Source organism: Salvelinus sp. IW2-2015, unplaced genomic scaffold (genome assembly GCF_002910315.2).
Source record: "Salvelinus sp. IW2-2015 unplaced genomic scaffold, ASM291031v2 Un_scaffold6202, whole genome shotgun sequence".
NCBI classification, from domain to species: Eukaryota; Metazoa; Chordata; class Actinopteri; order Salmoniformes; family Salmonidae; genus Salvelinus; species Salvelinus sp. IW2-2015.
This window is the reverse complement of record NW_019947465.1, coordinates 1-21,901: the sequence shown is the minus strand read 5'-3', so window position 1 is coordinate 21,901 and position 21,901 is coordinate 1. Positions and strand designations below refer to the sequence as shown.

At 46.2% G+C, this 21,901-nt stretch overlaps 1 protein-coding gene and 4 long non-coding RNA genes across 9 annotated transcripts; 3 read left to right on the top strand and 2 right to left on the bottom strand.

Annotated features, from left to right (window-relative positions):
• The first annotated feature begins 5,376 nt into the window (after positions 1-5,376).
• LOC139026875 (uncharacterized) lies at positions 5,377-6,242 on the top strand. The gene is made up of 3 exons (XR_011478818.1): positions 5,377-5,449; positions 5,951-6,037; positions 6,139-6,242. It is a non-coding gene; the product is annotated as an uncharacterized lncRNA (long non-coding RNA).
• Positions 6,243-6,385: 143 nt separating this feature from the next.
• LOC139026876 (uncharacterized) lies at positions 6,386-7,223 on the top strand. The gene is made up of 4 exons (XR_011478819.1): positions 6,386-6,463; positions 6,574-6,713; positions 6,793-7,083; positions 7,190-7,223. It is a non-coding gene; the product is annotated as an uncharacterized lncRNA (long non-coding RNA).
• A 278-nt stretch (positions 7,224-7,501) lies between these two features.
• On the top strand, positions 7,502-8,665 carry LOC139026877 (uncharacterized). 5 transcript variants are annotated; one of them, XR_011478820.1, is made up of 4 exons: positions 7,502-7,542; positions 7,985-8,103; positions 8,205-8,458; positions 8,536-8,665. It is a non-coding gene; the product is annotated as an uncharacterized lncRNA (long non-coding RNA). The 5 variants fall into 5 exon arrangements; XR_011478824.1 differs by lacking the exons at positions 7,502-7,542; positions 7,985-8,103 and adding an exon at positions 7,629-7,673; XR_011478823.1 differs by lacking the exons at positions 7,502-7,542; positions 7,985-8,103 and adding an exon at positions 7,974-7,983.
• Positions 8,666-10,107: 1,442 nt separating this feature from the next.
• Positions 10,108-10,614, bottom strand: LOC112078758 (uncharacterized). Its single transcript, XR_002895770.2, has 3 exons — positions 10,547-10,614; positions 10,381-10,431; positions 10,108-10,230 (listed from the first exon to the last, which is right to left on the bottom strand). It is a non-coding gene; the product is annotated as an uncharacterized lncRNA (long non-coding RNA).
• A 1,905-nt stretch (positions 10,615-12,519) lies between these two features.
• Positions 12,520-16,535, bottom strand: LOC112078757 (ras-related protein Rab-8B). The gene is made up of 5 exons (XM_024144894.2): positions 16,463-16,535; positions 15,257-15,344; positions 14,110-14,177; positions 13,946-13,996; positions 12,520-13,794 (listed from the first exon to the last, which is right to left on the bottom strand). The coding sequence occupies exons 1-5, from the start codon at positions 16,532-16,534 to the stop codon at positions 13,702-13,704; spliced, it is 372 nt and encodes a 123-aa protein (XP_024000662.2). The 5' UTR covers position 16,535; the 3' UTR covers positions 12,520-13,701.
• Between the last annotated feature and the right edge of the window lie 5,366 nt (positions 16,536-21,901).

Genomic DNA, 21,901 nt, shown 5'->3' with positions numbered 1-21,901 from the left:
TTTAAGCCTCTACTCAAACTTTAAAACCACTGATAGCCTCTACTTCAACTTAAAACCCACTGATTAGCCATCTACTCAACTTAAAACACTGATACCTCTCAGTCAACTTAAAACCACTGAGTAACCTCTACTTCAACTTAAACCACTGGAGTAACCTCTACTCAACTTAAAACCATGATTTAGCCTCTACTCAACTTAAAACCACTGATTAGGCCTCTACTCAACTTAAAACCACTGATTAGCTCTACTCAACTTAAAACCACTGATTAGCCTCTGTGCTTTAAGTGTCTTTTTTAAAGCCTTGAATGTTGTTGTTTATTGTTGTGTGGTGTGTTTTTGAAGTTTAGACTTTCTTTCATTCCATTCACTGGAAACGAGCCCTCAGTTTGTTTTTGAGTTGACAGGACCTTTCTGAAGAAAGCGACTAACAACCACCAACGTAGAAGATTACTGACTCATACAACGACTACAACCACCACGGTAGAAGATACGACTTCTACAACGACTACAACCACCACGGTAGGAGATACGGACTCATACCAACGACTACAAACCACACGGTAGCAGATACTATGACTCATACAACCCACCACGTAGAGAAACTGACTCATACAACGGGACCACAACCACACGTAGAAGATACTGACTCACTACAACCACCACGGTAGAAGATACTGTCTTCATACAACCCCACGGTAAGAAGATACTGACTCATACAACCACCACGGTAGCAGATACCGACTCAACAACCACCACGGTAGGAGATACTGCTCCATACAACCACCACGGTAGCAAGATACTGACTCATACACGAAACTACAACCACCACGTAGCAGATACTGACTCATACAACGACCACGTAAGGAGATACTTGACTCATACAACCACCACGGTAGAAGATACTGGACTCATACAACGGACGACAACCAACCACGGTAAAGAGATACTGACTCATACAACACGACCACAACCACACCAACGGTAGCAGATACGGACTCATACAACCACACAACCACCATGGTAGGAGATACCGACTCATAAACCCACCACGGTAGAGATACGGCGACTCATACAACGACCCACAACCCCATTGGTTAGGAGATACTGACTCATACGACAACCACGGTAGAAGTACTAACTCATACAACAACGACAACCACACGGTAGAAGATACCGACTCATACAACCACCACGGTAGCAGATTACTGACATTACAACGACCACAACCACCACGGTTAGAAGATACTGACTCATACAACGACCACGGTAGAAGATACCGACTCATACATTAGACACAACCACCACGGTTAGAAGATACTGACTCATAACAACCTCCATCGGTAGGCAGATACCCAAACTCATACAACCACCACGGGTAGCAGATACGACTCATACAACCACCACGCGATAGCAGATACTGACTCATACAACGACCACAACCACACACCGGCTAGCGATACTGACTCATACCCAAACCACCACGGTAGAAGATACCGACACATACAACCCACCACAGTAGAAAGATACTGACTCATACAAACCACCACGGTAGAAGATACCGACACATACAACCACCACGTAGAAATACTGACTCATACAACCACCACGGGTAGGAAGATACTACTCATACAACCAGCCACGGTAGACGATACTGACTCCATACAACCACCACGTAGAATATACTGACTCATACAACCACCACGGTAGCAGAGTACTGACTCATACAACCACCACGTAGCAGATACTGACTCATACAACCACCACGGTAGCAGTACTGACTCATTACCCCCACCACGGTAGCAGATACTGACTCATACCACCAACCCACCGATAGCAGAATACTTGACTCATACAACCACCACTGTAGCAGATACTGACTCATACAGCCACCACGGTAGAGATACCGACTCATACAACGACCACAACCACCACGGTAGAAATACTGACTCATACCAACCACCACCGGTAGCAGATACTGACTCATACCAGTGCTTTTGAAAAGTAGCAACAAGCAAAAACCCTCTTGAGTTCTATCGTTGCGTTCCTTTTCATGCAAATGTTGTAAATGTTATATATTTTTGTACGTATCCTGGCACTGGGTTACGTCACACCGTTCTGTTGTTTGGGGTTACGTCTACACCGTTCTGTTGTGGGGGTTACGTCCACACCGTTTTCTGTTGTTTGGGTTACGGCTACACCGTTCTTTGTTGGGGCTTACGGTCTACACCGTTCTGTTGTTTGGGGTTAGTCTACACCGTTCTGTTGTTGGTTACGTCTACCACCGTTCTGTTGTTGGGGTTACGTTCCACAACCTTCTGTTGTTGGGTACGTCTACACCGTTCTGTTGTTGGGGTTACGTCCCACACCGTTCTGTTGTTGGGTTACGTCGACACCGTTGCTGTGGTGGGGTTACGTCATTACACCCGTTCTGTTGTTGCGGGTTACGTTCTACACCGTTCTGTTGTTGGGGTTACGTCTACACCCGTTCTGTTGTTTGGGGTACGTTCTACACCGTTCTGTTGTTTGGCGCGTTACGTCTACACCGTTCTGTTGTTTGGGTTACGTCTACACCGTTCTGTTGGGCGTTACGTCCACACCGTTCTGGTGTGGGGTTACGTCCACACCCGTTCTGTTTGTTTGGGTTACGTCTACACCGTTCTGTTGTTGGGTGACGTCTACACCGTTCTGTTGTTTGGGGTTACGTCTACACCGTTCTTGTTGTGGGGTTACGTCCACACCGTTCTGTTGTTGGGTTACGTCCACACCGTTCGTTTGTTGGGGGTTACGTCCTACACCGTTCTGTTGTTGGGGTTACGTCCCACACCGTTCTGTTGTTTGGGTTACGTCCACACCGTTCTGTGGTTTGGGGTTACTTCCACACCGTTCTGTTGTTGGGTTACGTCTACACCGTTCTTGTTGTTGGGTTACAGTCTTACACCGTTCTGTTTGGGGTACGGTCCACCACCGTTCTGTTGTTGGGGGTTACGTCTACACCGTTCTGTTTGTTGGGGCGTTACGTCTACACCGTTCTGTTGTTGGGGGTTACGTCTACACCTGTCTGTTGTTGGGGTTACGTCTACACCGTTCTGTTGTTGGGGTTACGTCTACACCGTTCTGTTTTTGGGTTACGTCCACACCGTTCTGTTGTGGGGGTTACGTCCACACCGTTTCTGTTGTTGGTTACGTCTACACCGCTTCTGTTGTTGGGGTTACGTCGACACCGTTCTGTTTGTTTTGGGGTTACCGGTCCACACCCGTTCTGTTGTTGGGTTACGTCCACACCGTTCTGGTGTTTGGGGTTACGTCAACACCGTTTTGTTGTTGGGGGTTACGTTCCACACGTTCTGTTGTGGGGGTTACGTCCACACGTTCTGTTGTTTGGGGTTACGTTCCCACACCGTTCTGTTGTTGGGGTTACGTCCACACCGTTCTGTTGTTGGGTACGTTCCACACCGTTCTGTTGTTGGGGTACGGTCCACACCGTTCTGTTGTTTGGGCGTTACGTCCACACGTTCTGTTGTTGGGGGTTACGGTCCACCACCGTTCTATTGTTGGGGTTACGTCCACACCGTTCTGTTGTTTTGGGTTCACGTCCACACCGTTCTGTTTTTGGGGGTTACGCTCCACACCGCTTCTGTTTGGGGTTACGCTCCACACCGTTCTGGTTGTTTGGGGTTAACGCCACACCGTTCCCTGTGTTTGGGTTTACGTCCACACCGTTCTGTTGTTGGGGTTTACGTCCACACCGTTCTGTTGTTGGGTTACGTCCACACCGTGCTGTTGTTGGGGGTTACGTCACCACCGTTCTGTTGTTGGGTTACGTCTACACCGTTCTGTTGTTGGGTTACGTCCACACCCTTCTTGTTGTGGTTACGGTCCACCACCGTTCTGTTGTGTGGGGTTACGGTCTACCCGTTCTGTGTGGGGTTACGTCCACACCGTTTGTTGTTTGGGGGTTACGTTCCACACCGTTCTGTTGTTGGGGTTGACGTCTACACCGTTCTGGTGGTTGGGACGTCCACACCGTTCTGTGTTGGGGGTTACGTCCACACCGTTTCTGTTGTTGGGGTACGTATACACCCATTCCAAACAGAAAACGCTGCTTTCAACATATCCTTAATTACCCATTTTTGGAAGGAAAAACTAATTACATTTTATAGGTCATGATTTCATAGACATTTGTAAACACGGACAGTTGCTTTAAAATGGATGAAGAATGTAATTGACAAGTTCATACAGCGTAACCTGTGTATTGAGACGACGGGGGCAGAGATGACGGTGTAGATAATCACTTGTTTTTGTGGAACGAATGCGTGATGGCTTGAGTTACTACATGAAGTAGATATGTTTGATAGAGCTGTTGTTGTAATGCAGTGATGTTTGAGGGGACATGAATTACCATGGAAACGTCATGTCTGGAAACACAGATGTATACCAGACATTTCTAGAATACTTTCTATCACGTTGGTGTAACAATGAAAGCATCTCCATTTGGTTTTTCTATTCACTTGGTGTATGCCTAGTGATTGCGGATCTGCCAGATGGGCTAAATGCCTTTTTTGCTGCGCTTGTAGCAAGCAACACTAGCCATACACCAACGGATAGAATGAGAACCGCCACTGAACCAACCTTATGAAAACATGCAGGAATGCTTTCATTGTTACACCAACTATAGAAATATTTCTGAGAATGCTGATACATCTTGGGTGTCCAGACATGACGTTCCATGTAATTCATTGTCCCTCACCATCACTGCTTACATTTACAACAGCAGCTCTATCAAACATATCACTTCAATGTAGTTAACCAAGCCATTCACGGCATTCGTTCCACAAAAAAACTGATTATTACACCTCCAGTCTCTGCCCCCGTCGTTCAAACACGTTACGCTGGTATACTTCATTACAATTCTCATCATTTAAAGCAACTGTCCAGTGTTTACAAATTCTATGAAATATACCTATAAAATGTATTAGTTTTCCTTCCAAAAATGGGTAATTAAGATATGTTGAAAAGCAGCTTTTCTGTTTGAATGGTGTATACGTAACCCCAAACAGAACGTGTGGACGAACCCCCAACAACAGAACGGTTGACGTAACCCCAACAACGAACGGTGTAGACGTAACCCCAACAACAGAACGTGTGGACTAAACCCCAACAACAGAACGGTGTGGACGTAACCCAACAACAGAACGGTGTAGACGTAACCCCAACAACAGAACGGGTGGACCGTAACCCAACAACAGAACGGTGTGGACGTAACCCCCAACAACAGAACGGTGTAGACGTAACCCCAACAACAGAACGGTGTGCGACTAACCCCACAAACAGAACGGTGTAGGACTAACCCCAACAACAGAACGGTGTGGACGTAACACCCCCAACAACAGAACGGTGTGGACGTAACCCCAAACAACAGAACGGTGTGGACGTACCCCAACCAGAAACGGTTGGACGTAACCCAAACAAACGGGTACGAACCCCAAAAACAGGACGTGTGGACGTAACCCCAACAAACAGAACGGTGTGGACGTAACCCACAAACAACTAGAACGTGTGGACGTAACCCCCCAACACACAGAACGGTGTGGACGTAACCCCCAAACAAACAGAACGGTGTGGACCGTACCCAACAAAGAACGTGTGGACGTACCCCAACAACAGAACGGTGTGACGTAAACCCCCAACAACAGAACGGTGTACGTCCCCAACACAGAAGTGTGACGTAACCCCCAACAACAGCAGACGGTGTGGACGTAACCCCCAACAACAAAACGTGTTGACGTAACCCCAACAACAGAACGTGTGGACTAACCCCAAACAACAACACGGTCGTGTGACGTACCCCAAACACAGAACGGTGTCGACGTAAACCCCAAACAAACAGAACGGTGGTAGACGTTAACCCAACAACAGGAACGGCTGTGGACTAAACCCCCACAACACAGAGACGGTGTGATCGTAACCCCAAACAACAGAACGGTGTAGACGTAACCCCAACAACAGAACGGTGTAGACGTAACCCCACAACAGAACGGTAGACGTAACCCAACAACAGAACGGTGTAGACGTAACCCCCAACAACAGAACGTGTAGACGTAACCCCCAACAACGAACGTTGGACGTAACCCCAAACAGAACGGTAGACGTAACCCCAACAACAGAACGGTGTAGACGTAACCCCACAACAGAACGCGTGTGGACGTAACCCCAAACAACAGAACGGTGTGGACGTAACCCCAAAACAACAGAACGGTGTGACGTAAACCCCCAAACAAAGAACGGTTTAGACCGTAACCCCAACAACAGAACGGTGTGGACGTAACCCCACAACAGAACGGTGTGACGTAACCCCAACAACAGAACGTGTAGACGTAACCCCAAACAACAGAACGGTGTAGACGTAAACCCAAAACAACAGAACGGGTGTAGACGTAACCCCAAACAACAGAACGGTGTGGACGTAACCAACACCAGAACGGTTGACGTAACCCCAACAGAACGTGTAGACGGTAACCCCAAACAACAGAACGTGTGTAGACGTAACCCCAAACAAACAGAACGGGTGTAGAGTAACCCCAAACAACAGAACGGTGTAGACGCTAACCCAAACAACAGAACGGTGTAGACGTAACCCCAACAACAAACGGTGTAGACGTAACCCCAACAACAGAACGGTGTAGACGTAACCCCAACAAACAGAACGGTGTGACGTAACCCCAACAACAGAACGGTGTAGACGATAACCCCAACAACAGAACGGTGTGACGTAACCCCAACAAGAACGTGTAGAACGAACCCCAACAACAGAACGGTGTAGACGTAACCCCAAACAACAGAACGGTTAGACGTAACCCCAACAACAGAACGTGTAGACGTAAACCCCAAACAACAGAACGGTGTGGACGAACCCCCACAACAGAACGGTGTAGACGTAACCCCAAACAACAGAACGGTGTAGACGTAACCCCAGTGCCAGGATACCGTACAAAAAAATATAATACATTTACAAACATTTGCATTGAAAAGGAACCAACGATAGAACTCAAGAGGTTTTTGCTTGTTGCACTTTTCAAAGCACTGGTATGAGTCAGTATCTGCTACCGTGGTGGGTATGAGTCAGATCTCTACCGTGGTGGTGTGGTCGTTGTATGAGTCGGTATCTGCTACCGGGTGGCTGTTGAGTCAGTATCTGCTACCGTGGTGGTTGTATGAGTCAGTATTGCATCTGGTGGGGTTGAGTCAGTATCTGCTACCGTCGTGGTGGTATGAGTCAGTACTGCTACCGTGTGTTGTTATGATCAGTATCTGCTACCGTGTTGTATAGTCAGTATCTGCTACCGTGTGGTTGTATGAGTCAGTATCTTCTACCGTGGTGGTTGTATGAGTTCAGTATCGTCTACCGTGGTGTTGTATGATCAGTAATCTCTACCGTGGTGGTTGTATGAGTCAGTATCTCTCTACCGTGGTGGTTGTATGTGTCGGTATCTTCTACCGTGGTGTTGTATGAGTCAGTATCTTCTACTGTGGTGGTTGTATGTTGTCGGTATCTCTACCGTGGTGGTTGTATGAGTCAGATCTGCTACCGTGGTGTGTTGTGGTCGTTGTATGAGTCAGTATCTGCTACCGTGTGGTGTTATGAGTCAGTATCTGTTACCGTGGTGGTTGTATGAGTTGGTATCTTGCTACCGTGGAGGTTGTATGAGTCAGTATCTTCTACCGTGGGTGGTTGTGGTCTATGTTATGAGTCGTATCTTCTACCGTGGTCGTTGTATGAGTCAGATCTACCGTGGTGGTTTGTCGTTGATGTCAGTATCTGCTACCGTGTGGGTGTATGAGTCGTATCTTCTACCGTGGTGGTTGTCGTTGTTTGTATGAGTCAGTTATCTTCTACCGTGGTTGTCGTATGAGTCAGTATCTCCTACCATGGTGGTTTGTGTCGTTGTATGAGTCCGTATCTGCTACCGTGGTGGTGTTGTATGAGTCGGTATCTCCTACCATGGTGGTTGTGGTGGTTGTATGAGTCCGTATCTGCTACCGTGGTGGTTGTGGTCGTTGTATGAGTCAGTATCTTCTACCGTGGTGGTTGTAGTCGTTGTATGAGTCAGTATCTTCTACCGTGTGGTTGTATGAGTCAGTATCTCCTACCGTGTCGTTGTATGAGTCAGTATCTGCTACCGTGGTGGTTGTAGTCGTTGTATGAGTCAAGTATCTGCTACCGTGGTGGTTGTATGAGTCAGTATCTCCTACCGTGGTGTGTGTATGAGTCGGTATCTGCTACCGTGGTGGTTGTATGAGTCAGTATCTTCTACCGTGGTGTTGTATGAGTCAGTATCTTCTACCGTGGTGGTTGTATGAGTCAGTATCTTCTACCGTGGTGGTTGTGGTCGTTGTATGAGTCAGTATCTTCTACCGTGGTGGTTGTATGAGTCAGTATCTGCTACCGTGGTGGTTAGTCGTTGTATGAGTCCGATCTCCTACCGTGGTGGTTGTAGTCGTTGTATGATCAGTATCTTCTACCGTGGTGGTTGTTAGTCGTTGTATGAGTCAGTATCTTCTACCGTGGTGGTTGTAGTCGTTTCTTCAGAAAGGTCTGTCAACTCAAAAACAAACTGAGGGCCGTTTTCAGTGAATGGAATGAAAGAAAGTCTAAACTTCAAAAACACACAACAACAACAATAACAACAACATTCAAGGCTTTAAAAGAACACTTAAAGCACAGAGGCTAATCAGTGGTTTTAAGTTGATAGAGGCTAATCAGTGGTTTTAAGTTGAGTAGAGGCTAATCAGTGCGTTTTAAGTTGAGTAAGGCTAATCAGTGGTTTTAAGTTGAGTAGAGGTACTCAGTGTTTTAAGTTGAGTAGAGGTTACTCAGTGGTTTAAGTTACTAAGGGCTAATCAGGTTTTAAGTTGAGTAGAGGCTAATCAGTGGTTTTAAGTTGAGTAGAGGCTAATCAGTGGTTTTAAGTTGAGTAGAGGCTAATCAGTGGTTTTAAGTTGAGTAGAGGTTACTCAGTGGTGTTAAGTTGAGTAGAGGTTAATCAGTGGTTTTAAGTTGAGTAGAGGCTAATCAGTGCGATCTCCAGTGCGATTACATAAAGATTATATAAAACTAAAAAGACAAAACAAATTAAAAAATAAAGACATTGGTGAAACAACCATCACAATGAAGACATCGGCTTTGTAGAATATTTAACAGTTACATTTCCTTTCTATGTGTGGCAGAACATGCAGTACAATACTCTCTCTTCATCTCTCCCTGCAGTCATGTTCATTCATGACTTAAAAAGTGAACGTGACGATAAACCTGTGATTTTCAGTTGACACATTCTTCTCTAGTAGCAAACCGACCCGAGATCCAAGCCCAAACGACTCTTCCAATCCTTCAGGGTGTCAATCTCTTTTCTCGCAGAAAGACTCGGTCCGTGGAAAGACAAGACACACGAACAAAAAAATAAAAAGGTAACTGTGCATCGAGTGAATACAGGGGAAAGGCAGCTTCAGCTAAACAGGAAGCTGACAAACAACAAAGCGTTTCCAGGGTGAGTTACAGAACACAGAACACAGGACTCAACTGTCAATCAGAGCTGTTGGGGGAGAAATGTTACTGCATCCAAAAATGCCACCCTATTCCCTATGAGTGCACTACTTTTGACCAGGGCCCTATGGCATCCTATTCCCTATATAGTCACTACTTTTGACCAGGCGCCTATGGCATCCTTCCCTATATAGTGCACTACTTTTGACCAATACTAACAGACAGACCATATAGTGAATAGGGTTCCATTTTGGACGCAGCCCTAGACTCCTTTGGGGAAGGGAGAGGGGGGCAGTTAGGACAACCGTTGGAGGGCATTCCTTCTTCTTTTCAGAATTGTTTTTGTTCTCTAACGTGTCATTTTTTTTAAATGGATGGCGAGTCGCTTTCCTCTGTAGCCTACAGAATAGCCAGCCAGCTCAGCAGCAATAAGTAGCCTAGCCAGGCCAAGACCCAGTTTGGGTGTGGAGGAGAAGGTAGGTAGGTAGCCTGGTACCAGGCCTGGTGAGGGTTGGGGGGGTGTATTCTGCTCAGCTCTGGGGGGGAAGCAGCAGGGCAGGAAAGCTGTACCAGTCCATGGAAAGGAGAGGATGGATCCACTAGAACAGAGAACATCTGAAGAAGCTGCTCTTCTTTGACCGGTTCTCTGTGATCTTGACCGGCCCACCGCCTCCTGGAGGACTGTTGTCGTTCTGAAGCAGGGGGGAGAGGGTGAAAAGGTTTGGGTTAAGGGTCAATTACCACTCTTAACACCCCATTGCTGCCACCAACTGCTGGACTTACATTTTGGATTAAGTTTACATCATATGAGCATCATCTGCTAAACAACAACATAGACTCACTATTTTTCTGTTGAGTCTCGTCATTATGTCTCTTCCCAGGGTGAAAAAGGACTGTTTCAAAACAAAACAAACAAAATTATACTTCAGGAACACCTTTATGAGAGAAGAATTAAGAGAGAAGAATTAAATAAATTAGTATAAATGAATAGTATTGAACAGAAGTCACCTCTTCCACATTCAGGCTGGATTTGCGCCTCGTTTCTAAGAACTTGATGCCATAATCAATCGCCAACTGTGACGAATAAAACAGAGAAACATTATGAGAACAATTCATGTTAATAATTCATGTTACAGATGTACTTAAAAAAATAATAATCAACAGCAGGCCCCCACAATGCAACACATTCAAGAGGCATGGCACAGAACGTTAAAAGTGATGTTACCTTTCTGTTACAAAAGGAATTGTACTACATTATGAAGGGAGAACTGGGCTGGCTATGACAGACATAGATCATACTATATTTATGAGTATTGTCAAACTATAACAGGGAAGTAACATTTTACACCAAAGAATACTATGAAGAGCAGTGTGGGGGTTTCACCAAAGATACTAGCTATAAGAGCAGTGTGGGGGTTTCACCAAAGATACTATGAAGAGCAGTGTGGGGGTTCACCAAAGATACTATGAAGAGCAGTGTGGGGGTTTCACCAAAGATACTATGAAGAGCAGTGTGGGGGTTTCACCAAAGATACTATGAAGAGCAGTGTGGGGTTTCACCAAAGATACTATGAAGGCAGTGTGGGGGTTTCACCAAAGATACTATGAAGAGCAATGTGGGGGTTTACCAAAGATACCATGAAGAGCAGTGTGGGGGTTTCACCAAAGATACTATGAAGAGCAGTGTGGGGTTTCACCAAAGATACTATGAAGAGCAAGTGGGGGTTTCACCAAAGATTATATCAAGAAGCAGTGTTGGGGTTTCACCAAGATACTATGAAGAGCAGTCTGGGGGTTCACCAAAGATACTATGAAGAGCAGTGTGGGGTTTCACCAAAGATATATGAAGAGAGGTGTGGGGGTTTCACCAAAGATTATATGAAGAGCAGTGTGGGGGTTTCACAAAGATACTATGAAGAGCAGTGTTGGGTTTCACCAAAGATACTATGAAGAGCAGTGTGGGGGTTTCACCAAAGATACTAAGACGAGCAGTGTGGAGGGTTTCACCCAAATATATTATCAAGAGCAGTGTGGGGGTTTCTCTTTTTTCTCGGAACGTTATCACATTGTTTCCAACGGACCCTGCAACAAGACATCTCAGACTCGCAGTGCTTATTTGAAACACACAGAGACCCTGAAACTCTGAGACCCTCATACCTTTCTCTCTCGTTCTTTTGACACCTGTCTTTTTGTCGTTCATGTCACACTTGTTTCCTAGGATCATCTCTCCACGTCAGAGAGCATGCTACAGGAAGACAGAGAGGAGAAGATGATTAATACTACGACAGACAGAGGAGGAGGAGAAGACTCGATTAATACTACAGAGAATTATAGAAGACTGATAATACTACAGACACGAGGAGAAAGACTGATTTATACTACAGACAAGAGGAAGAAACTGATATTGCTACAGACAGATGATGAGAAGACTATTATTGCAGACAGAATGAGGAGAAGACTGATTATTAACTACAGACAGAGGAAGAGAGAAGACTGGATATTCTACAGACAGGTGAGAGAAGACTGATTAATACAGACAGAGATGAGAGAAGACTGATTATATACAGACAGGGAATGAGAGAAGAGTGATTAATACTACAGACAGAATGAAGAGACTGATTATATGCTAGACATACAGAAATAGAGGAGAAGACTGGAGTTAATATCTACAACGAACAAGAAGAGAAGACTGAATTAATACTACAGACAATAATGAAGAATACTTGATGTAATTGCACAGCACAGACTATAAGAGACTGAATATATCTACAGTACTAGAATGCAAGACTAGGACTATTAATACTACAGACAGATGATGAGAAGACTGATTAATACTTACAGACCAGAATGCAGAGAAAGACGGATTAATTTACTAACCAGACAGAATGGGAGAGACTGATTATTGCTACAGACAGAATGAGAGAAGGACTGACTATTGATCTCTCTCTTTTTTCAGTGGTTTTAAGTTGAGTAGAGGTTACTCAGTGGTGTTAAGTTGAGTAGAGGTTAATCAGTGGTTTTAAGTTGAGTAGAGGCTAATCAGTGCGATCTCCAGTGCGATTACATAAAGATTATATAAAACTAAAAGACAAAACAAATTAAAAAATAAAGACATTGGTGAAACAACCATCACAATGAAGACATCGGCTTTGGTAGAATATTTAACAGTTACATTTTCCTTTCTAGTGTGGGCAGAACATGCAGTACAATACTCTCTCTTCATCTCTCCCTGCAGTCATGTTCATTCATGACTTTAAAAAGTGAACGTGACGATAACCTGTGATTTTCAGTTGACTACATTCTTCTCTAGTAGCAAACCGACCCGAGATCCAAGCCCAAACGACTCTTCCAATCCTTCAGGGTGTCAATCTCTTTTCTCGCAGAAAGAYTCGGTCGGTRGAAAGACAAGACACACGACAACAAAATAAAAAGTTAACTGTGCATCGAGTGAATACAGGGGAAAGGCAGCTTCAGCTAAACAGGAAGCTGACAAACAACAAAGCGTTTCCAGGGGTGAGTTACAGAACACAGAACACAGGACTCAACTGTCAATCAGAGCTGTTGGGGGAGAAATGTACTGCATCCAAAAATGCCACCCTATTCCCTATGTAGTGCACTACTTTTGACCAGGGCCCTATGGCATCCTATTCCCTATATAGTGCACTACTTTTGACCAGGGCCCTATGGCATCCTATTCCCTATATAGTGCACTACTTTTGACCAATACTACAGACAGACCATATAGTGAATAGGGTTCCATTTTGGACGCAGCCCTAGACTCCTTTGGGGAAGGGAGAGAGGGGGGGCAGTTAGGACAACCGTTGGAGGGCATTCCTTCTTCTTTTCAGAATTGTTTTGGTTCTCTAACGTGTCATTTTTTAAAAATGGGATGGCGAGTCGCTTTCCTCTGTAGCCTACAGAATAGCCAGCCAGCTCAGCAGCAATAAGTAGCCTAGCCAGGCCAAGACCCAGTTTTGGGTGTGGAGGAGAGTTAGGTAGGTAGCCTGGTACCAGGCCTGGTGAGGGGTTGGAGGTATGCTAGGTAGGTAGCCTGGTACCAGGCCTGGTGAGGGGTTGGGGGTGTATTCTGCTCAGCTCTGGGGGGGGAAGCAGCAGGGCAGGTAAAGGCTGTACCAGTCCATGGAAAGGAGAGGATGGATCCACTAGAACAGAGAACATCTGAAGAAGCTGCTCTTCTTTGACCGGTTCTCTGTGATCTTGACCGGCCCACCGCCTCCTGGAGGACTGTTGTCGTTCTGAAGCAGGGGGGGGAGAGGTGAAAAGGTTTGGGTTAAGGGTCAATTACCACTCTTAACACCCCATTGCTGCCACCAACTGCTGGAACTTACATTGTGGATAAGTTTACATCATATGAGCATCATCTGCTAAACAACAACATAGACTCACTATTTTTCTGTTGAGTCTCGTCATTATGTCTCTTCCCAGGGTGAAAAAGGACTGTTTCAAAACAAACAAACAAAATTATACTTCAGGAACACGTTTATGAGAGAAGAATTAAGAGAGAAGAATTAATAAATAKGTATAAATGAATAGTATTGAACAGAAGTCACCTCTTCCACATTCAGGCTGGATTTGGCRCTCGTTTCTAAGAACTTGATGCCATAATCAATCGCCAACTGTGACGAATAAAACAGAAGAAACATTATGAGAACAATTCATGTTAATAATTCATGTTACAGATGTACTTAAAAAATATAATCAACAGCAGCCCCCACAATGCAACACATTCCAAGAGGGCATGGCACAGAACGTAAAAGTGATGTTACCTTTCTGTTACAAAAGGAATTGTACTACATTATGAAGGGAGAACTGGGCTGGCTATGACAGACATAGATCATACTGTATATTATGAGTACATTGTCAAACGTATAACAGGGAGTACATTTACACCAAAGATACTATGAAGAGCAGTGTGGGGGTTTCACCAAAGATACTATCTATCAAGAGCAGTGTGGGGGTTTCACCAAAGATACTATGAAGAGCAGTGTGGGGGTTTCACCAAAGATACTATGAAGAGCAGTGTGGGGGGTTTCACCAAAGATACTATGAAGAGCAGTGTGGGGGTTTCACCAAAGATACTATGAAGAGCAGTGTGGGGTTTCACCAAAGATACTATGAAGAGCATCTGGGGGGTTTCACCAAAGATACTATGAAGAGCAATGTGGGGTTTCACCAAAGATACATGAAGAGCAGTGTGGGGGTTTCACCAAAGATACTATGAAGAGCAGTGTGGGGGTTTCACCAAAGATACTATGAAGGCAGTGTGGGGTTTCACCAAAGATACTATGAAGAGCAGTGTGGGGGTTTCACCAAAGATACTATGAGAGCAGTTGGGGGGTTTCACCAAAGATACTATGAAGAGTGTGGGCACCAAAGATACTATGAAGAGCAGGTGTGGGGTTTTTCACCAAAGATACTATGAAGAGCAGTGTGGGGGTTTCACCAAAGATACTATGAAGAGCAGTGTTGGGGTTTCACCAAAGATACTATGAAGAGCAGTGTGGGGGTTTCACCAAAGATACTAAGACGAGCAGTGGAGGGTTTCACCAAATATATTATCAAGAGCAGTGTGGGGGTTTCTCTTTTCTCGGGAACGTTATCACATTGTTTCCAACGGACCTGCACAAAGACATCTCAGACTCGTCAGTGCTTATTTGAAACACACAGAGACCCTGAAACTCTGAGACCCTCCATACCTTTCTCCTCGTTCTTTTGACACCTGTCTTTTGTCGTTCATGTCACACTGTTTTCCTAGGATCATCCTCTCCACGTCAGAGGAAGCATGCTACAGACAGACAGAGAAGGAGAAGATGGATTAATACTACAGACAGACAGAGGAGGAGAGAAGACTGATTAATACTAACAGAGAATGATAGAAGACTGATAATACTACAGACAGAGGAGGAGAAGACTGATTAATACTACAGACAGAGAATGATGAAAACTGATTATTGCTACAGACAGAATGAGAGAAGACTTATTATTGCTGCAGACAGATGAGAGAAGACTGATTATACTACAGAGAATGAGAGAAACTGAGTATTGCTACAGACAGAATGAGAGAAGACTGATTAATACAGACAGAATGAGAGAAGACTGATTAATACAGACAGAATGAGAGAAGAGTGATTATATACAGACAGAATGAGAAGACTGAGTATTGCTACAGACATACAGACATAATGAGAAGACTGGTATTGCTAACAGACAGAATGAGAAGACTGAGTATTGCTACAGACATAATGAGAAGACTGAGTATTGCTACAGACAGAATGAGAGAAGACTGAGTATTGCTACAGACAGAATCGGAGAGAAGACTGATTAATACCACAGACAGACTGATAGAAGACTGATTAATACTACAGACAGACAGAGGAGGAGAAGACTGATTAATACTACAGACAGACAGATAGAAGACTGATTAACACCACAGACAGACTGATAGAAGACTGATTAATACTACAGACAGACTGATAGAAGACTGATTAATACTACAGACAGACAGAGGAGGAGAAGACTGATTAATACTACACAGACTGATAGAAGACTGATTAATACTACAGACAGACTGATAGAAGACACACGGCTCTCCTCTCTAACTGCTAGGCTACCTGCTGCAGTAGCTTCATACCTGGTGTTTTTTGGCTACCTGCTGCGGTAGCTTCACACCTGATTGTTTTTAGGCTACCTGCTGCGGTAGCTTCACACCTGATTGTTTTTTGGCTACCTGCTGCGGTAGCTTCACACCTGATTGTTTTTAGGCTACCTGCTGCGGTAGCATCACACCTGATTGTTTTCAGGCTACCTGCTGCGGTAGCATCACACCTGATTGTTTTCAGGCTACCTGCTGCGGTAGCTTCACACCTGATTGTTTTCAGGCTACCTGCTGCGGTAGCTTCATACCTCTTCAATGTTCCTGATCCAGTTCTTGATGTTCTCGAAGGACTTCTCGTTAGTGATGTCATACACTAGCATGATACCCTGTTGAAACAAAGGACAGGAAGTGACGTCAGAGGAAGTGACACGCCGTGACATTAACATGAAAAGACCCAACCTAGCGCCATTCCAGTCATGACCCAGTGAAATGTCTGTGTGTCTGTGCTGTAGTCAAGTAAGGGGCTTGTGTCTTGACTGTTATCACTACAAGCTTGAAGCCCTTATAAACCAAGAATACTCTGCCTCAATAAAATAATAATAGGTTGTTTTCCAAACATGTATTTACATACAAAGTTGACATATATAGAACCTGGTTAGTAAGCAAAACATAACAACAGTACATGTCCTAAGTGGATACGCAGCCATGAATAAAGTGGAATAGACATCGTTCTGACAAACTCCAAAATATAGATTTGCTACAGCTCAACTAAAGAAACATCCTGTCTACCAACATCCTGTCCACCAACATCCTGTCCACCAACATCCTGTCGTGTCTACCAAACCATCCTGGGTCCACCAACATCTGTCCACCACATCCTGCCACCAACCATCCTGTCCACCAACATCCTGTCCACTCAACATGCCTGTCCACCAACATCCTGTCCACAACATCCTGTCCACCAACATCCTGTCTACAACCATTCCTGTCCACCAACATCCTGTCCACCAACATCCTGTCCACTCAACATCCTGTCCTACCCCACATTCTGTCCACCAACAGGCCTGTCCACCAACATCCTGTCCGACCAACATCCTGTCGGACAGCATCCTGTCTACCAGATCCTGCTACCAGCATCCTGTCTACCAGCATTTCCTGGTTACCAAGCATCCTGTCTACCCAGCATCCTGGTCTCCAACAGCCTGCTCTACCAACAGCCTGTCTTACCAACAGCCTGTTCTACCAACAAGCCTGTCTTACCCAACAGCCGGTCTACCAACTTCTTGTCCACCAACATTCCTGTCCACCAACATCCTTCCACCAACATCCTGCCACCAACATCCATGTGTCCCACCAACATCCTGGTCATCAAACATCCTGTCCACCAACAATCCTGTCGACCAAACATCTGTCGACCAACAGCCTGTCGACAAACAGCCTGTCGGACCACCAACATCCTGTCGACCAACATCCTGTCGACCAACATCCTGTCGACCAACAATCCTGTCGGACCAACATCCTGTCGCCAACATCCTGTCTACCAACATCCTGTCTACCAACATCTCTGTCGTTACCAACAGCCTGTCGACCAACAGCCTGTTCGACCAACAGCCCTGTCGACAACAGCCTGTCGACAACAGCCTGTCGGACCCCAAAAACATCCTGTCGACAACAAGGCCTGTCTACCAACAGCCTGTCTACACAACAGCCTGGTCGACCAACAAGCCTGTCTGTACCAGCATTGTCGCCAGCATCCTGTCGACCAGCATTCCTGTCGACCAGCATCCTTGTCGACTCAGCAGTCCTGTCGACCAAGCTCCTTGCGCCGCATCTGTCGACCAGCATCCTGTCGACCAGCATCCTTGTTCGACCAGCATCCGGTTCGACCAGCATCCTGTTCGACCAGCATCCTGTCTTACAATCAGCCTGTCTACCATACATGCCTGCCTCTACCAGACATTCCTGTCTTTACCAACAGCCTGTCTACCAAACATCCTTGTTCTACCCTAACATTTCCTGTTCTACCGAACATTCTGTCTTCACTATCTGTTCTACCAACATCCTGTTCTACAACATCCTGTCTACCAACATTACTGTTCTACCAACATGCCTGTCCACCAACATCCTGTCACCAAAACATCCTGTCTTACCACATCCTGTCCACCAACATTCCTGTACAACATCCTTGTCGACCAACTTCCTGTCGGAAACCAACAAGCCTGTCGACCAACATCCTGTCGGACCAACATCCTGTCGACTCAACATTTTCCTGTCCACCAACATCCTGTCCACCAACATCCTGTCCACCAACATCCTGTTCCACCAACAATCCTGTCTACCACAGCCTGTCGACCAACAGCTGTCGACCAAACATTCGATACCAAGTCGACTAAAATGAGGTCAGCCCTAGAGAGACAGATAGAGTTAGTAGGGGCCATAGTTAACACACACCACCACGGCCCTCCATAGGTAATCACACCGGCCCTCATATAACACACACAAAACACAAGGCCTCCATAGTAACACACACACGGGCCCTCCATAGTAAACACACACACACGGCCTGCTAGTAAAAACACACACTGGCCTTCATAGTAACACAACACAAACCAACAGGCCCTCCATAGTTAACACACACATCACGGCCCTCCATAGTAACACACCACAACGGCCCCCATAGTCACACACACACTATCGGCCCTCCATAGTTAACACACATCACACGCCCTCCATAGTAACACACACACACGGCCCTCCATAGTAACACACACACACGGCCTCCTAGTAACACACACAACACGGCCCTCCTATAGTCAAACACACACCAACACGACGGCCCTCCCATAGTAACACACACACCACGGCCCTCCATAGTAAACACACCACACACACGGCCCTCCTTAGTAACACACAACACACATCGGCCCTCCATAGTACACACACACACGCCTCCCATAGTTAACACACACACACGTCCCTCCATAGTAACACACACACACACACACACGGCCCCTCCATAGTTAACACACACCACAGCCCTCCATAGTAACACACCACACACACACCCACACACAGCCCTCCAGAGTAACACGGGCCCTCCTTAGTAACACACAACACACGGCCCTCCATAGTAACACCACACACGGCCCCTCCATAGTAACACACACGGCCCTCATAGTAACACACACGGCCCCTCCATAGTAACACACACGGCCCTTCCATAGTAACACACACACGGCCCTCCATAGTAAACACACACGGGCTCTCCATAGTTAACACCACAGTCCTTCCATTAGTAACACAAACGCCCTCCATAGTAACACAAAACGCCTCCATTAGTAACACACACGGCCCTCCATAGTAACCACAAACGGCCCTCCATAGTAACACCAAACGGCCCTCCATAGTAAACACAACGGCCCTCCATAGGTAAACACACACGGCACTCCATAGTAACACACACGGCACTCCATAGTAACACCCACCATCCGGCCCTCCATAGTAACCAACACGGCTCCTTCCATAGTTAACACACACGGCCCTCCGTAGTAACCACACGGCCCTCCTATAGTAAACACACACACGGCCTCCATAGTAAACACACACGGCCCTCCATAGTTAGACTACAACTACGGGCCCTTCATTAGTTAACACACACAGCCCTCCATGGAGGTAACACCACAGTCCTCCATTAGTAACACACCACGGTCCCTCCATAGTAACACACACACGGCCCTCCATAGTAACACACCACACGCCCTCCATAGTTAACACACCCACACGGCCCTCCATAGTAACACACTAAGGCCCTCCATTAGAGTACACACACGGCCCTTCTCATGTAACACAACACGGGGCCCTCATAGTAACACCACAGTCCTCCATAGTAACACAACACGGGCCTCCATAGTAACACACACACGGCCTCTTCCATAGTGAACACAACACGGCCCTCCATAGTAAACACACACGGCCCCCATTGTAAAACAGCCACAGGTCCTCCATAGTAACTACAACACAGCCCTCCATTAGTAACACACACACGGCATCTCATGTAACACACACACCACAGCCTTCCATAGTAAACACACTACGGCCCTCCATTAGTAATACAACCACAGCCCTCCAGTAACACACCACAGCCCTCCATAGTAACACACCACCAGCCCTCCATAGTAACACACACGGCCCTCCATAGTAAACATCACACGGCCTCCATGAAGTAACACACACAGCCTCTCCCATAGTTAACACACACACGGCCCTCCATAGTTAACACAATAGGTCCCTCCATAGTAATACACACACGGTCCCTCGCATTCAGTAATACACACACGGCCCTCCATTAGTAACACACCCACAGCCCTCCATAAGTAACACACACCCGGCCCTCCATAGTAACAACACACCGCCCTCTCATTAGTTAACACACACCAGCCCTCCATGTAACTCACCATAACGGCCCTCCATTAGTAACACACACCCGGCCCCTCCATAGGTAACACACACCCGGCCCTCCATATAACATCACAAGCCCTCCATAGTTAACAATCACACAAGCCACTCCAGTAGCTAACACACACAGCCCTCGCATAGTAACACACAGCCCTACCATAGTAACAAACACACAGCCCTCCATAGTAAACACAACACAACCCTCATAGTAACACGCACAGCCCTCCATAGTAACATTACACAGCCCTCATAGTAATACACACACGGCCCTCCTAGTAACATACACAGCCCCTCCATTAGTACACAACACGGCCTCCATATAATCATACACAGCCCTCCATAGTAACATCACACCACGCCCTCCATAGTAAACACCACACACGGCCCTCCATAGTAACATTACACAGCCCTCTCATATAACACACACACACGGCCCTCCATAGTAACACACACCCGGGCCCTCCATAGTAACACACACACACGCCCTCCATTAGTAGTAACATACACAGCCCTCCCCATTAGTAACACACACACGGCCCTGCCATAGTAACACACACCCACAGGCCCTCCATAGAAACATACACAAGCCTCTATAACAACACACACAGCCCTCATAGTAACCGGCCCTTCCAAGTAACACAGCACACACGGCCCCCTCCATAGTAACATACACACGGCCCCTTCCATAGGAACACACACACGGGCCCTCCAGAGTAACACACACATCACACACGGCCCTCCATAGTAACACACACGGCTCCTCCATAGTAACACCACCACACACACACGGCCTCCATAGTAACACACACAAGCCCTCCATAGTTTAACACACACACGGCCCTCCATAGTAACAACCACCCGGCCCTCCATAGTATACATCACACCCGGGCCCTCCTGTAACATACACAGCCCTCCATAGTAACCAAACACCACCAGCCCTCCATAGTAACACACACAGCCCTCCATAGTAACACACACAGCCCTCCAGATTAACAACACCTACAGCCCTCCATAGTAACCACACACAACCCTCCATTAGTAAACACACGCACAGCCCTCCATGTAACTACACAGCCCTCCATATGTAATACCACAGCACGGGCCCTCCATAGTAACATACCACAGCCGCGCATATAACACACACACTGGCCTCCATAGTACATCACAGCCCGCCATAGTAACACTACACACACGGCCCTCCATAGGTAATCACACACCCACACAGCCTCCAATAGTAAACACACACACACGGCCCTTGCCATAGTATGCATTTACACAGCCCATCTCTCTGT